Source organism: Coffea arabica, chromosome 2e, assembly GCF_036785885.1.
Source record: "Coffea arabica cultivar ET-39 chromosome 2e, Coffea Arabica ET-39 HiFi, whole genome shotgun sequence".
NCBI classification, from domain to species: Eukaryota; Viridiplantae; Streptophyta; class Magnoliopsida; order Gentianales; family Rubiaceae; genus Coffea; species Coffea arabica.
Window position 1 is genome coordinate 72,842,509 of NC_092313.1, and position 17,450 is coordinate 72,859,958.

The 17,450-nt window shown below is 37.4% G+C and overlaps 2 protein-coding genes across 2 annotated transcripts; both read right to left on the reverse strand.

Moving 5' to 3' along the window:
* Positions 1-926: 926 nt before the first annotated feature.
* LOC140037377 (protein FAR1-RELATED SEQUENCE 5-like) lies at positions 927-4,356 on the reverse strand. The gene is made up of 6 exons (XM_072081498.1): positions 2,244-4,356; positions 2,040-2,120; positions 1,801-1,872; positions 1,528-1,635; positions 1,346-1,414; positions 927-1,217 (listed from the first exon to the last, which is right to left on the reverse strand). The coding sequence occupies exons 1-6, from the start codon at positions 4,314-4,316 to the stop codon at positions 1,146-1,148; spliced, it is 2,475 nt and encodes an 824-aa protein (XP_071937599.1). The 5' UTR covers positions 4,317-4,356; the 3' UTR covers positions 927-1,145.
* Positions 4,357-6,261: 1,905 nt separating this feature from the next.
* LOC140004260 (pleiotropic drug resistance protein 3-like) lies at positions 6,262-16,989 on the reverse strand. Its single transcript, XM_072077881.1, has 22 exons — positions 16,607-16,989; positions 16,187-16,310; positions 15,467-15,552; positions 15,036-15,120; positions 14,359-14,518; positions 14,209-14,285; positions 14,027-14,080; positions 13,836-13,926; positions 13,306-13,607; positions 12,948-13,229; positions 12,478-12,791; positions 12,214-12,374; positions 12,015-12,118; positions 11,082-11,235; positions 10,864-10,998; positions 10,670-10,743; positions 10,244-10,576; positions 9,860-10,150; positions 8,884-8,967; positions 8,651-8,784; positions 6,753-6,980; positions 6,262-6,397 (listed from the first exon to the last, which is right to left on the reverse strand). The coding sequence occupies exons 1-22, from the start codon at positions 16,987-16,989 to the stop codon at positions 6,262-6,264; spliced, it is 3,792 nt and encodes a 1,263-aa protein (XP_071933982.1).
* Positions 16,990-17,450: the final 461 nt, after the last annotated feature.

Below are 17,450 nucleotides of genomic sequence, written 5' to 3' on the forward strand. Positions count from 1 at the left end.
GTCAAGTTGTCGGAAGAAACCATTTACTATGCATGGTCTTAAATAGGTGCTCTGTTTAAAATTTCTACCTCTTTTTTTCTATCACCTAATTCTTTATCAGTAGATCCTTCCTTTCATCCAACCAAAAAACAGTAGGTATTAGCATAGTCATGCAATCCACAAACGAAGGGTCTCATACAAGCTCACCATCAAATGTTCGGCAAAAAAGACGGAAAGTATCATTGGATCCAACAAATGCCATAAGCAAGTATGAAACACCAGATGGGAGGATTTTATATGGTACCAAACGCGAGTTCAGGAACGCTCCACTTAACACCAACAATTCTCTGGGACTAGCTGGTCACATTTTTAAAAATACCGTCAACGATCATCTACCGCATGGCTATTTCGTTATGGACCATGAACCCATATGGGAGCCTGTTCGTGAGCGAAGAATGGAATTAGAGGTATTTTGTCGCTGGCATTGCATCCGCATCCCGAGAACAAGGTCAGCGGATCTTGTTATAGGACCACAAGCCAATGATGCAAGCGTATTACACAGACTACAGCGAGAAGTTATGCAGACGGAGCGTAGGCTTCACAGGTTCCACGAGATCCAGGCCGCAAAAAAACATGGTATTGGAAAACAATTTAATGTTCAGCACATTTTAGCAGATCCCATGCTTATATCCGATCCGGACCTATCTGACTTTACTGAATCAAGCGACGATGACTTTCAAAGGTACATACCCCATTGTCTAATGCATGACGGCGTTCCCAGGTGTTGTATGGGATACAACTGATAACAAGAGATGTAGTTCAATGTTTGTTAGGGTAGCGGTAAAACTATACTCATTATAATCTCTACTCAAACAAATTGCTTACCATATTTGGATATTAATCATGATTGTTAAACAGTCGTAATTAGTTGTAACGTAACAGTAACAGATCCCTAACTGGTTGTAACCCATTGTGTACTGTTCGTTCTTCCTTTTTGTTGCATTGTAATCCACTTGTCTAAATTTGAAAAGAGTGAAACATCAATGGTGCCTGTATAACCTCGTCAATAAGTTGTAACAGCTTACTAACTGCTTGTAACGTACATATGCAGCATTCTCAAGTTGGGATAACCACTTAATGTCTCGTTCAAAATGTACAGTTACACATCATTCATCAACCTCATTTTGGGGGGAGGCGACGTCAACGCGTAGTTGCAATCCCTGTGTGTTATTTCTTCCCTGAAATGCGTAACGATGGCAAATCAGCAAATATTATTAATAAAACATATGATTAATGATATACGATGTCCAAGTCTCCAATTAATAACATTACATAAATATGTGCTGTAACGATAAAAATTTGTCACCTGAGGTGATGGTGCAAATGCATGATATGCATCAACATCACAGTGTGTTGAAATTGCCCCACGCTCCTCCTACATTATATAATATAAGTAATCGACTGTCAACAAATCATTACCAGTGCCTATATTGCTCACTTATAAAGTTAAATTGGACTAGACATTATAACAAAAATGATATATCAGACCATTAAGACATCTCTGACGGAGTTATGCTTGGAAAAAATAGAAAATCTGGGATGCATCCATTCTGTAGGGACACTTGCAGGAGGCCCCTGATTAGCGAAACGGTGGACCTTGAAATAATAAAAAATAATACGTTATTAAAGCGAGCATACATTAATTACATAATTTGCATGATTTGACAGCCTTCGGGAGCTCACCGTTACAATTAAAGAAAAAAAGGTAGCTCTATTACATGAACAAGAAGGTTTTATTTTAACTACTAAATGTATGCATACCGTTTGATTTTCATCGATATCGGGAGCAACAGCATTTGGAGGGCCATTCACTGTCTGACTCATTGAATGCGTCTACAAGTTTCGTATGGGCAAAATCATTGTATAACACAAATAAAATACGTATATCAGGAGGGATGACGGCCGTAACAACATTATCACATAATGTAACATCAATGTAACTATTTAGGCTGTTAGAAACATCCAGATAAAAGCAAGAGTCATGTCCCTTTTATACTAACCGAAACAGAGTCAGTAGATGAACGGCATCCCATAAACATGTATTCCTCAAATGAAACCGATGTCGGCTCCGATTCTGAGACCTACAGTATTGACACGGTAATAATATTATTTCATAATGAATGTTACCTAAACTTTAGTTAATAGTATAACAATAACTTAATTTTAGCATAAATGTTTCCCAAGTACCAAATTTTGATCCATACCGTAGTCTGTGTAGTCCTTGATAATCTAGATTTTCTTTTTACTCTGTCAAATTTATCGACCCAACTTCGCATCACTCTACTTTTCTTCCCACAGCCTCGTTTTTTAATGCCTCTTGCGACTACTGCCTCCCCCATTTCATTTACAATTTCAATTTTATCTCGTTCCTCCATATTCAGATTTTTTTGATTTTGCAAAGGTTGCTCTTCACTTTCTGAGAGGAGGAGCTCAACTCTCTTTGACAAATCGGATATGACAGTGATTGCTACTTTGCTGGTGTCCTCCGACATTGCTGCTCGAGTTGCGACCTTAATCATGGCTGGAGCGAGCTCCCGATAACGAGTTGAAATCATGACTTTAGGATCAGTCACAACTTCCTGTCCTCGCCGATCAAAACAGTCTCCAGCCCGAGCTCTTTTTGTCCATCGCCTCTTAATGTATTCAAGAGGAATTATTTTTATGCCCACGGTATCAAACACCTTCAACGCGTGCCCACATAAAATGCCTTCATTCTCGTATTTTTTGCAACTGCAACGTACACTTAGATCATTCCGATTGAATACTACTGTTCTTTCAGGTCCTCCATCATACCTCATGACCGTAAACTCCACAAACATCGCTGCATCTTGTTGTCTCAATATAACCATAGCTGTTGACTCACCATATTCATTTTGGAATGCAACAAATACGGTTGGTGAATACGTCTCTGATGCATGCACAAGCATAGGTGTTTGTCTTAACCCTACCATGGGGAGCTTTTGCCTCATTTCATATTCTGCGATCAGTTCATTATATCTCTTTTCATCAACCACCCGATTGAAATGTCTAAAGAACTGCACAAGGTCATGATCCAGTTTCAAATGATTTTTAATTGCTGCATTTAGGCTTTCGCTGAGTTGGGTGCTTCGCATTCCCGCGGTCCATCTTTCTTTCATCATGCACCTTGCCCATTTATCACGAATTTTGTACAACCCTGAGAGCCATTCATTATTTTCAAGATTGTGTTTCTTCACCATCGCCTCCCACACCCTATTGAATTGTTCCACTTCTTCAAACTCATACATGCAGGCACCAAACATGTATGGAAGATCACTATTTTCCTTGTAGTGATTGCCAAGATGTTTCATAAAATTACGCCTTATGTGAAACGTACATAGACCGTGAAATGTTTCAGGCATGACAATTGAAAGAGCGGCTGCCATGGCGTGATCTTGGTCGGTTAGTATGGTACTTGGATGTTTTCCGCACATTGCTTCTAAAAATGTACCAAACACCCATTTGAAAGAATCTATCGTCTCATCATACATAAGGGCAGCACCGAATATCACAATTTGCCTATGCTGGTTAAAACCCACAAATACTCCAAGTGGCCGGTATTCTTTATTTGTTTTGTAGGTTGTGTCGAATGTGACTACGTCTCCAAAAAAGTTGTAGTCAATTAACATTCCTGCATCAGCCCAAAAGATATTCGTTATCTGCTCTTCACAGTCCAGCTGTACGGCATGAAAAAAGGATGGATTCTCGAGTGTTTGCTCTTGAAAATAATTCAGCATGCTACCTGCTTCTCCATATTTCAAGCTCCTTTCCCGTCTCGTTCGAAGATATCGTTTAAGATCATCCCGAGTATATCCCACATTACCCATTCCACCTGCTTCCGTTCCCATAAGCTCATGGCTCTGTTTCAATGAAAGCCCAGCATCCTCGCTTATTTCAGCTTGGAATCCTTGAGCCACACTCACTTTTCTTTGTGATGGCATCATGTGAGCACATTGAGCAATGTGCAACTCATGATTATGCTCTAAGACAAGGTCATGCACACGGTACTTCATTGTCCCTCTAAACAACACGATAACCATCTTAGCTCCACACCCTGTTTTCATCGGCGCTCGTGTCCTCTTTGGCATCACATCACCTTCGTACTTGCGTTTCACACCTTCCTTGCAGCAACTATATCTCCTAGACGTGGTCACGCCGTCTTTATCTTTATTCAGATAGTCTTTACGTACACTGAAACCCATTTTAAAGGCATACTTGTTGTAAAACTTGTACGCATCCTCTTCACTGTTGAACTCCATTCCTAATTCAGGGGTCCCATTTTCTGCCAATTTGCTGTAATCCATTACTTCTACTCCTGCCAATTATGCATCAAACACCCTAATTTGCAACATTTCATGAATAGTATGTACATAAACGACAATATAAATGTATATTACCATTTATAATGTGTTATGAATCACACATTACTCGTATACCAAATCCTATTATTACGCTTATCAATATGATTAATGATTCACATCACCTTACTTTTACTCTAAGACAACGACATTATCTATGTACAAATACAACTCCATGTACACTAACTTATACGGACTGTAATGTATTGGTCACACGATGTAAGTCTATTTTAACTGTATGTACATCCACGCTGGTGATTATATTTTGATTCTAGATTCTTTAACTTACTGGACCTTATGTCATTCGTTAATGACAACCGCATAAACCAACTCCACATTTTCTACTTTTTCTACATTTTGAGGGCCAAACAAGTACTTTCTACTCATTGTAATATATTTCTTACATCATGTAATTGACTTACAACACAAGGTTCACCCATTTATTATTCACATATGTGTCTTTTCCTCTGTTTCACCTCATTCAACTCTGCGCCTCTATTTTATACACACTGTATGGTTAGGAGAGGGGCAAACTAATATTGCTCCATGAGCATGGACCAATTACTAGATGCACAATAATTCATATCAATTGTAATACGGTGGCTATAACATGTAACTAATTTACAACAAGATGTATATTCATTCACTTGTTAAATGTGACTTTGTTTCTCTCATCTTTCCCTAATTCTAGTCGATGGTTTACTTGAATACATAACCCTACTTTCTACTCATTGTAATATATTTCTTACATCATGTAATTGACTTACAACACAAGGTTCACCCATTTATTATTCACATATGTGTCTTTTCCTCTGCTTCACCTCATTCAACTCTACGCCTCCATTTTATACACACTATATGGTCAGGAGAGGGGCAAACTAATATTGCTCCATGAGCATGGACCAATTACTAGATGCACAATGATTCATATCAATTGTAATACGGTGGCTATAACATGTAACTAATTTACAACAGGATGTATATTCATTCACTTGTTAAATGTGACTTTATTTCTCTCATCTTTCCCTAATTCCAGTCGACGGTTTACTTGAATACATAACCCTAGGTCTTCCAAAAACTACTATCCCATTATAGTCCATCACTGAAAAGCTGAATGCTCACACACACACAGATACGGTACACACATACAAATACAGTACAACTTCACTATTCTTCTATCATTTTCATATTATGTCTTCAGTGACTCTAATTTCAGCCTTCCTTTAACAGATGTGCATTTGGGTGATAAATTATTGGTCACAATTACTGACATGGTTCAGTCATGTTACCTTGGTCTGCTAATACGCTTCACGTTTCACCGAAGTCGGAGACGTAGCTGCTTCTGCTATTAAGTTGAAGGACAAAATCTGGTTTCGTGAGATGCTGAATTTCCTCTATTTGCTTCTACCTTACCGCCGCTCTTGCACGCATTCAGAATACATACAACACTCTTATACCCAATTGGAGACCACAACTGCTTCTGCTATTCAGTTTTACGGATAAACTTTGGCTTCATCTCTGTTTGCTTCTTCCATGCCGCCTGCCTCTCCACCCACTTTTCTGTCAATTGCTACCTTCATCAGAGTAGACTACACCCACTTCACCTAGAAACACCTAGTAGGTTGAATCCCACCTGAACTTCAGCTTTCTGCTTTCAGTGAGTGGTTGGTCAGAGTAGATTACCTTCACAAGCACATGAAAACGCTTCCCTCAGTTTTGTTTTCTGCGGCTAATTCAAAATTTCAACTTGAATTTCAAAAACCAATTCTCTTCCGTTTGCTCCGTCTGCTCCCGTTTAGAAGTCAACATTTTTTTATTTGGAACGGCATCGTTTTTGTGCCCTGCTTCAGCCTTGCTGACTTGGCTCATTTGTCTCCTCACGTTTTTTATTGTGAGGAGACCGTTCAGGAGCGGTCGTCTGAGGACCGCTCCTGCCCCGTATCCTCGAAGCAAGCATGTTGAATAAGCTCTGCTGATCTTTCCTGCAAAATAAAGGAAAATCAGAGTCAGCCACTTGATCCTCAATATATCAAAAGATTTCAGATCCCAGAAGTTCAAAAGAAATACTATTCTCTTCTAAAGAAAATGACAAGCACAAACTGTGACTCATTCAAGAATAAAAGCTGGTCCACTTTGCTAAGTGTATCAGAAATTCACGCATTTACATAGGCCAAAATCATATAATCATGCTACTCTGTTATTCGCTATAGAAGCAAGAAAGTAGTAGCACATTAGATCTAGGACACAATGAAGGAACTAACTGCTGGCTGTAGTTTCTCAAATAGAAACCACAGCTTAGCATTTTCTTCTGAAAAATCTCTGCATTAAAATACTTACATCTTTTTCCCTTGCTTCCAAAATAATGCCCCGAAAATCAGAGATGTAATAAACATGAATAAGAAGCGCGTCCAGTTGTAAGAAGGACTTCTCCAGTAAGACCAGTGTTGTTTCCAGAGACAAGTTTTGAACTGAATCCAACCATTTTGTGCAAAGTGCGTTGGGAAATCCAAAGCTTTATGACCAATAGGTGGCGTGCTCAGGGTATTCGCAAGTTCTTTGTTAATCCTATGACCAATAAGAAAAGAAGGAATAAAGAAGCAATGTTACTCTTGAGGAGCATTCTGAGATCAATGACACTGGAAAGAGATTCAAGTTTTCAAGTGTTTTTTCATCATTGTGATGAGTTTAATGTTTTGATGTATCTAGAGTAAGTTAAGTTCGCATGTTGTCCTGTTTGGTGGTGTTGCTTTGCGTCCCACTCCATGTTATATTCATCTTCATTTATTCCAATAAAGCAGGTAGGAATGTATGCTGAACCCCACATCACTTGGAAGTATGATATGCAAATTCTTCAATTTGAACTATTAACATTCTAAGTGCTACCAAATGGGCCATGACTGCAATTTTAGTTACTGAGAGAATTTAGTTAGACTAGTAGAGTGACAATCTTGTGAAAACAAGGAAGAAGATGTACACCGAAGTTAAAACAAGCACGAATTGGAAGCTATCTAAAAACTCGGTCTTGGGTTGGTAAAAGAGAATGACGCAGTGGCGCTCATATGGATGCAGTAGCCTCTCTAACCTGGTTAAAGATGCCACATTTCTTGAAACATCTATTTGTGGGATTACTAATTAAAAGTGGAATAATACTGTTTGGATAGAGTATTATTTGAAATATTATTTGGAATAATTACTGTAACATTTTTTGTAATGTGATGTAAGTGAAATAAAAAGATAATTAGAAATATAAAAAGTGAGTTGAGAAATGTGTTTAGAATACAAGCGAAATATTATTTGAAAAAATTTGATGCAAGTAACGAAACAGCACATACTGTAATTTTGCAAGCCAGCCTCACTTTAAATATTGGATAAATTACACTTTATCTCTTGTGGTATAGCTAATTTTCACATAATCCCCCATAGTTTTAAAAGTTATATATAATTCCCTCATAATTTGAATTAAAGTGTCAAAGTGACGGAAATGGTCATTCATAACGGAACCTATGAAAATGTTGAAATTACCCTTGTTTAAAAACTAAAATGGTTGAAGTGACCAAAATATATAAACATAATATGCATGACACTCTAACTCCATATGATTTTATATTTTACCCCATTATAGTATAGTATTTTACTATATAACGCTCTTATAGTTTTCAATATATATATATACATAATCCCCCTGTGGTTAATAAATAATTTTTAACTTTATATAGGGGTATTTTTGACATTTTAGTTGATTCCGCTATGGATTACAAATTCCGTCACTTTGGCATTTTAATCCAAATCATGAGGGTGTTATATATAACTTTTGAAATCATAGGGGGTTATGTAATAAAACACTAAATCATAGGAGGGTAAAGTATAATTTGCCCTTTAATATAAGTATTCTACCCACTTTACTGAGTAAAAAAGGCAAGCACGTCAATGACGAATAGGTTTATCAGGATATGACTCAATAGGTAACAACTTTATGAATAGGGGAGCTATTTCCTGATGGAAATCATCCAAACTCGTCCTCCTAGACACTGTTTAGATAGCGACTACAGGACCGATGCCTATAGTCATCTAAGGTAAAGTGATTCACTTTAAAGTTTTGCAGTTTTCCATTCAAAAATCTTATCACTCTTCTTCTGTTGTTTTGCAGCAAATACACATTGCTCACGGTTCATAGTATAGTGGTAAAAGTCCAGGTGGTAAAAGTCCAGGTATACGAATTGGTTTATTGTACTTACTCATACAAAGAAGAATGCTTGTAGATCTCATCAAAGTCTACACCAAGCTCAGCTTCTGAAGATGTTGAAGTGACCTCTAAAATCCATGTTGCTGGATTATAATTATTCCTTATTTTTGGCACACCTGGGATACCCTGTTAGATAGTCCAGTCAATCAGATGGCACATAAAAATGTATCGTCAAGAATATAAAACTCAACATCCAAAAAGTGGCTTCCCATTTTGGAAACTGACCTCAAAGTAATCAATGACTTCACTAGAGTTTCGACCCAATGGTCCACTGTAGATCATACGTCCACCAGATTTCAGAAGAATTAACTGCAATATGTTGGAAGCAAAGTTCATAATTGTACTGATTGTGATGTTCATGAAGTACTTAGCGGAAGACTGGTGATTTGTTATAATCAAACATGGCATGTAATATAAGAGATTTGGACGCTGCAATCATTAGGCAAGACCCTTTCATCTTATCCAACCATGAGACGCAAAAACATTGACAATGCTACATAAATTGAATAGTTGCAGATCTTGGAAAACCAAGAAGTTAAGCCATTCATCAAGTCAAACACATTACTGACCTATACAAAAGAAATTCCAGGCCATAGTGCTTTTCCTGGTTAGCTTTTTATAAACAGCTTTACGTTCATGTTTACATCTTCAAAAAACATGATTCAGCAACTACTAAATCTTTATCACTTTTGACATACTCAGGAATGATGTGTAATAAGTCCGCCGAGCAATGCTTCTGGCTACCACCTTTTGTTCCATGAAGAAGTTTTAAAATATGTATGCCATCTTGAGTACGGATATTAATATCAATTCAGGATGCTTTCTCAAATGTCAGTTTCTATTTTCTTTTTCTGAATCTATTCTCAATTGTTAGACCTTATTTAGGAGCAACTACAACCCCAAATGTTGGCTAACCATTTGCAGTCATTTTTTGATAGATGGCTGATTAGATTATTAGCCTCAGCTTTACATTCTTGTTTACATCTTCAAAAACATGATGCAGCGGCTACTAAATCTATTCTCACTTTTGACATGCTCAGTAATGCTGTGTAATAAGTTCAACCGAATAAGAGGCCTTACTGAAATGTCAATTTCCGTTCTCTTCTGAATCTATTTTTCATATCGTTAGATCCTATTTAGTAGCAACATCAATCGCAGATGTTGACTAACCAGCTGCAGTTGTTTCTTGGTAGATGCTTACCTCATCAAATGCTTCAAATATGTCAATGCCTGGTTGGTGAATAGTGCAAACAATTGTTCTTCCCGTACTAGCCACATTCTTTATAGCTCGCATTACAATAGCAGCTGCTCTTGCATCTAATCCAGTTGTAGGTTCGTCCAGGAAGAAAATTGATGGGTTAGCAACAAATTCAACAGCAATTGTGAGCCGCTTGCGTTGCTCAGTCGACAAACCATTAACGCCTGGAATGCCCACTAGAGCATCGTTTATCCCATCAAGTTCAATGGTCTCAAGGACCTCTTTGACAAAATCCTACAGATATGAAGCCACTATTTTATGTTAAATTTCAAAAAACAGATACAAAAGCAAAACAATTAACCAACTTTCTTGAAGGTAGTACCATACAATTTTAGTTTTCGAATCTATCTGCGGATGAAGGCGTAACCAAGCAGAAAAAAGGACAGATTCTTCTACAGTAATTTGAGGGGAATGTATATCAGTTTGCTCACAATAACCCGAGATTCGAGCAAAGGTCCTTTGAACTTTGGGAAACCCTCCAATTTTTATCTCTCCTTCTGTATACCCACTAGTTTTTCTACCAGCAAGCACATCAAGAAGAGTTGTTTTTCCAGCTCCGCTGACTCCCATAAGTGCTGTAAGAACACCAGGCCTGAGGGTCCCTGTAATATCACAAAGAAGCTGGAGCCTTTTCTCTGGGAAACCTTGCTCTTTCATAGCCTGAAACCAGATGAGCAGTGAATTGATTCATATAATTAGCCCAACTTAACACCCTAAGGGAACCCAAAGTTTGATAAGAACAGTTGCAATTACCAAAGGAGTATCAACATAGTACTGCAAATCTTGGAACACCACAGTTAGTGGCTCAAAAGGTAAAGCCATTTTGCCTGCTGAACAAGATAAGGAACCTATTTTAGTTCTAGAAAATAAGTACCTAATGCTCAGTACGAAGAGCAACTTGTACAGTCGCAACTGCAAAATAGTGGAAGTAATTGGCTAAAACCCACCATTTTGAGATTCAGTAGCTGGAGCACGGGCAGGATTTGTTAATTTTTCCTCTGCATGCGCTATAACATCCAGTTTCTTAGTTCTCTGTATTTGAAAGTACTTCTCTCTGGATATCATAGCACGAGGACTAACAGCTGCAAGCGTCCCAGTAAACGACAAGTTGATTATGCAGTAATTTGACATACCAGGCTTGAAATTGTCAGTTAGATGAACTTACGGTTTAAAAATGTTAAGGCCAAAGTGTAACCAAGATTGAACAGTAAAGTGAAGCCGAACAAAGCACCAAGTGAAATCCAGAAAAAGTATGCGTCAAAGTTCAATCCTCGGGCATCAAGCGTTTCTTGTCCAACACTGGTATTTGTTGGAAGCATCTATGCGGGCATGAAATTAAAACAATCATGAAAAGAGAAAATAAAAAGCAAAGTTTGAACATAAAACATACAACGGATAGTGAAATAGGTTGTCATAACAAGGCTGGTAACTCCATAGACACATGCTAATGACAGTTTTCTCATCCATAAGGTAGCCCTGATCTATCATTAAAGGTCAAAGGATAGTTTTTGATGCGTATGATAAACTGAATTATAACTCAACACCATTCAGGGAGAAGTAACCCAAAAAATTATCAAGGAAAAGGACAGAAAAGTAGGTCTATGGATGCAAAATTTCTGTAAGTGGTAATTTCAAATGAATAATGAGCACTCTGAATACAAGATTGTCAGAAGTTGGAGTAGCCAAATTAGAATATCTGCAGAAGATCAGTACTTTTCATTCTTTTCTAAACCCTTAAAGTGAGTTATGCTAGGTAGCATGAGGCAAAAAAACCAGTCTTACATGCTAGGAACATGAATTTGTAATATTAACTAGTACTCTAATTCGGGTTCTTTATGTCTTGATTAAGGATATATATATATATATATATATACATATATAATGTGAGTTGCAGCATCAAAAAGGTAAAACCAAAAGAGCTGCTTGTGTAACTAGCATTTAGCTTGTGTTTAGCCTCCCATGTTTCAGGACAAAAAATGCCCAACCATAGCCCTGGATTAGAAGCATGAGTTTGAAACGAACTCAAGTAAGCACTCATTTGTTGTCAAGAAACTCAATGCAAAACTAATGTCCTTAATACATTGAGATGAATGGTTACCTTCTTCCAACGTGGGGAAAGAAATTCATTTAGAGTAAGGCCAATCTCACCATACGACAGTGGAGAAACCCAAAATGCCCACTTTAGCCAATTTGGCATGGTGGCTGCAATAAAAAAAACTTGTCAATTCGACCACTTTTCCCTCTTAAAGTTAGTTTCAGAACACTGGAATGAGATGAAAAAGTGCAAAAAATCTTACGCCTGGGGATTATGAAGCCACAGAAGAGAAAGACCAATAACAGTGTTAAGAGACCAACCATTGAGGCAACAACCACAGTGCGGCATACAGATGCAACAAACCGATACATGGATATCGATGCCATGTGAACAGCAAATAATAAAATTAAATGGCGAAAGAACCTGGTAAATACTGGCACTCAGTTAGAGAATAATCAAGCACTTCCATTCAGTCAATGATTCAGCAAAACTCAAATGCTTCTAGGCCTTGTACCATGTCACTTACCTTCCTACCTCAGGATCGTATCCAATGACATAATAAGTCAAACATGTCCAAACTACAGCTTCCAACAATGAGAGCGGAAGCTTCAGAATGGCACTTGGAATTGCATAAGCCCAAGCTGGGTAGAAGAGCAGATCTCTCTGTTTGTAGAAAACTGCAAGTCTTGTAACAGTCATTGACAACTCTGGAAGTCCATCAACAACAAGAACGCCACCTGCAAAGAACAAAGCTCCCATGTACTTGTTTGCATGAAGAAGATCAAGGCCCATCCTTGTCCGCAAAAATATTGTCATTGTGATGGATGCTGAAATGAAAAGCTGCAAAAGAAAATAACTGAATACTCTATCGTACTTTGAAAAGAATGTCGACAGAAGAACCGAGAATTTTATAAACAGTTAATACAAGTTAAAAAGGAACACATTTTCAAAGGCAAACAATGGTGAAGAAACAATAATAAATGTGTTTTGGCTAACCTGAACGGACTTGAAAATGTAGACAAAGCGATTCCTTTTCATCAACAAGAATTCTCTTGATAGACAAGCCCTAAAAAGCTCCCATTTAGGAAGCGAATATGCTGTAAAATTCATAGCATCCTTGCGGCTCTTGGACTTCACTAATGTTGCTGATAGTTGTTCTGTTAGCTTCTTGCCGTGAGAAGATTCTCTAAATTTTCTTGAAAATGCATCAAGAGAGACATAATTGTAAGTTTCTTCAGTAGAATACCAGTACTGTGCTTGATCCTTTTCTGAAATGACCTATAAAGTATTGAACAAGTAAGTTTGAGGAAACTGCAATGTGGTGAAAAGAACATGAATGCCACCACTTGTTTACCTCCTGCAGGAAGTCCGCTACTCCTTTTCTTTCAGGACACCTAAAACCACAACTCTCAAAAAATTCTAGAGCAGTGCTTCGAGGTCCATGATAGACAATCTTTCCTTCACTCATCAAGATGATATCATCAAAGAGATCAAATGTTTCTGGAGCAGGCTGAAGAAGTGAAATGAGTATGGTAGCATCTAGGATGTGTGCTAGTTGCTGAAGGTAAGCAACAATCTGATATGTGGTTGAACTATCCAATCCATTTGATATTTCATCCATGAATAAAGCTCTTGTAGGGCCAACAATCATTTCCCCTGCATAATAGAATTTGTATCATCAAATGTTCCTTTCACACTTTCATTCCAAAGATTGAGCTGCTAGGAAGCCTAGAAACATTCTTATTGTACTTGTCTCAACTTATGAGCCAAGTTGTTGAATACAGTAACATATGGGCGTGTTTGGATACCAAAATTTTTCTAAATATTATTTTGCTTGCATCAAAAACATGTTTCCCTATCTCCTTTTATAGGTAACAAAAGTACCAGTTGTCAATCTCTTTTTCTGACCACCAGAGATACCACTCCTCATCGCATCTCCTACTAGTGTGTCAGCACAAGTATCAATTCCAAGTATCTGAAAAAAAAAGATGCACAATCATGAACATAGTAACATATAATGGATTTTGTATCTAAATTTCCAAAAAAAAAAAAAAAACCTTTAAAAGGAGTGATACTTTTAGAATGTAGTCTGTTTGGAGCGTTGTCTTTTGTCCTTCAGCAGAACTGGCCTGTAAAATAACCAAAAGTTAAAGATGAGACAGACTGAAAGGAAGGAGGTAATGAGAGAGAGAGAATGTGTGTGTGTGTGTGTGTGTTTGTTTTAGTCCCTGTATGAACAATCAGATTCCAAAACTACCTTCATGTAGGTATCAATTTCTGGATCAGGAAGAATTCCGGCCTGTTTCTCCCGTCGACTCAGCTGAGTCATTATCTCTTTACAAGATTGAAAGCCATAAGTAATTTTCTCATCAGCATAGTATACACATTTCTATCTAAAGGGGCATACCTCCTCTGCTTCCAACACCTTGACAGCGCAATGAGAAATCAAGCGTTTCCCTTACAGTCATTTCACCATTATGCAGATCATACTGGCTTATGTAAGCAGAAGTCTTTTGAGGCACAAATTCTGTTAATTTGTATCCATTGTACGAAATGTCCCCAGTTACCTGCTAATAAGCAGAGTTTTGATTATAGATACTATGCACTGAGCTCTTACACTGTCAAAACTTCTATTCTTGTCAGTTTGAAGGAAAAGCAAGAGAACATCTGTGCGATGGATTCTGAATGATCCTAATAAGCCAAATTCCTTGTGTCCCTAGCACTTGAGAATCCTACTGCTAGCTTTCATCAACAAGGTTCTAAAAGCTTTTACAGCATTATAATAGCCTTTGAATCAATTAAATCAATTACTACAGAACAGAATACCTCTGCAAACATATATGAATGCTCGAAGTTTATAAGTTATTCAAAGCCAAGATAGACTATAAATGTCATTGTTCATAACATGTCTATCTTCCAAATAGATCTTTTTTCTTTTTTAACCCCCCCACACGTAATTTTTAGAATCATCGAGATCTAAAAACAGGATCTCGTCTTTGTCTCCCGAGTTGCTATATCGTTTCAACAAAAAGAATGAGTACTATATCAATATCCGTTGAGATGAAACATAGAGCATGTGAGGACCTTGAGTGATTTGTTAAGATTTCCAGAAAGTGCCTTTAATAGTGTGGTCTTCCCACATCCTGGAGGACCAAGCAGGAGAGTCATTCTGCATTTAGAACTTACATATATAAGTACCATATCCTGCTGCATCAGGAGTTTACATATATAAGACAAGATATGTAAATAAAATTCAAAAGGTTACAGTGAAGAGTTGAACGCATATCAGTGACTTTGAACATAATAAAAAAAAAAACAACAGAAATTGTAGTAGCATGAAAATATGTAACAGATACGGGATGCACACAGAAGCAAACATTAACAGGCCAAAGAGACAAGACTCTAATGTCAGAATAATGTTTTAGAATTGCCCGAAATTTCTGAAAATAACTACAATATTCTTAACGGCTTGAAAATTCTATGAACTGACTAAGAGAAAAGTTTTGTTAGCATACCTTCCAGGCTTAATGATACCGCTAACACCATCAATGATACTGATCTTTGATACTCGTGACTCAAGACCTGGAAGCCTTGTAACATCCTGTTGATGGGAATAAATCACTATTAGCTTATAAGGGAGCCGCATATATAACTCAGAAAAACTGCTGGAATGATGCTTTAATACTTCAAGGGCATTAAATAAGTATATCCTCATTCTAGTTAAGCAAAGGACACAATCAAGATATTTATTTGTAAGAGCTACTGAAATTGGAACGAATGTTAATTTTTGTTCTGTGATAGATAGATGCAAACGTCTACAGCTTTGAATTGATGCCATGATGTGGATCAAATGTATTAATATTCCTTTTGAGTGTGATCTAAGGCTGCTGCTCAATCAATCCCGTCCCATAAATATCCATGACTGTTTATGTCCTGGGCAAATCGAACCACAGGCTAGTAATGAAAAAATATTTTAACATCACACCCTAAAAGTTCGTTTTCAGATTAGCTAGAATGCCACTCTAATGTAATTTAGTCGAGAAAGAATAGAAACATTGTTACATCCTAAAGTTAATCATTAGATTCTCCTGACTTGAAAATTTGTACAGAAAGTTTGTTTATCAAGTTCTCTTTCAGCATTGAGTTAAATACTGAGTCAAATCAAAGATGCAACCTTAGGACACTATTGTAAAATGACGAACTAGCAGCAAAACAGAAGCCGAACATATACTTACCGGAAGACTGCTTTTAAAGGAATTCCAAAGAGTCGGGAGAGGCTTTCCTTCAACTACTTCACACACAGCTTCTACATGTAGATCATTATATCTTACTTCCACTGAAGGAAATTCTAAACCAACTCTGCAAAAATCAATTGATAACTGTAACTTTTGGCATTGAAAGCTATATTCAAACATAATCTAACATGACAAGGAGAATCATTAGCTATTGAAAAATAAATCACTAACCTTGTTAGCCAGAACTACAACTTACAAACAGATCAGTTTTACTGTATCCTTAGAGGTTTTCGCTTGTTCTTTTTAGAGTCATAACAATATTCAGACAAAGGATACTAACCATGCACGTATTACATTAACTTATTTGACATCAATTATAGAATCCTCGCTATTCTGCATAAAAAAGAGAAGAAACATTACTTGTTCATTCTTTTTCTCATGTTCTGCAGCAGCCGAAGGTTGTCATACTCAATGTGTTTAATTAGCCTCTCAATGAACATATGCCTTTCCAGAGCACTGAGCTTAGTAACATCAATCGCCATTTTTCTTTTACCTGCAGCTTCATTGTCATCAGGCTGATCAAACAAAGATGATCTGAGCCGTTGAACAGTAGGCAGCCTTTCAATAGCAGCCCATTGCAATGCAATTTCTTCATTAAGATTACCATCCCTTTCAGTACTCAAGACTGAACTACTACTGAAGCTAGAGCTTAGATGCCGCAATGACAATCTCAAGCTTCTTTCCACTTCTGACAACTCATTTCTTACTGACTCTATATCGTCTGTTTCTACCAACTGAGCCATAGTTCTGCGGCTCTCTGCAATGCTCAAGTCTACATTCACTGGGATGAAGACATAAGAATGCTGGTGTGTCAGCCAGTTTATATAAAATCTTGCCTCCAAAAATTGATGACAGATGATCACACCTCATCCTTAACATTTTGCGGAAGGACACTTACCAGATGAACATTCTGTAAACAAGGACGTTTTCATTGTCAAAAAACTCATCAGTTGTGACTGTTTCTTCAATGAAAACCTCATAAAAGTAATATTCAAATCCACAAACTTGACTTGACTTGACTTTACATCTTAATTAAATCATCTCATCGCCATACAAAGACTGGCATTTCTCCGTCAATCCTTGGTGTATTTGAAATCTTATTGAAGCAGGAATAAGGCCTTCCAACTATCTTATCAAATCTGTTATTGTTGGCCTGTTTAGATTGAATATTATCTTGGGATCAGCAGTCCATAAATCCTAATAT

What these genes read in the sequence shown, in the direction of transcription:
- LOC140037377 (XM_072081498.1), bottom strand. Translation starts at nt 4,316, where the DNA reads ATGGAGTTCAACAGTGAAGAGGATGCGTACAAGTTTTACAACAAGTAT. An exon ending in CAAGGACTACACAGACTACG is followed by an intron (nt 2,121 to 2,243) that starts GTATGGATCAAA and finishes TCAATACTGTAG; the next exon opens with GTCTCAGAATCGGAGCCGAC. An exon ending in CCGTCAGAGATGTCTTAATG is followed by an intron (nt 1,415 to 1,527) that starts GTCTGATATATC and finishes TATATAATGTAG; the next exon opens with GAGGAGCGTGGGGCAATTTC.
- LOC140004260 (XM_072077881.1), bottom strand. Translation starts at nt 16,989, where the DNA reads ATGGCTCAGTTGGTAGAAACAGACGATATAGAGTCAGTAAGAAATGAG. An exon ending in CCTTTAAAAGCAGTCTTCCG is followed by an intron (nt 15,553 to 16,186) that starts GTAAGTATATGT and finishes TCCCATCAACAG; the next exon opens with GATGTTACAAGGCTTCCAGG. An exon ending in TAGCGGACTTCCTGCAGGAG is followed by an intron (nt 13,230 to 13,305) that starts GTAAACAAGTGG and finishes AATACTTTATAG; the next exon opens with GTCATTTCAGAAAAGGATCA.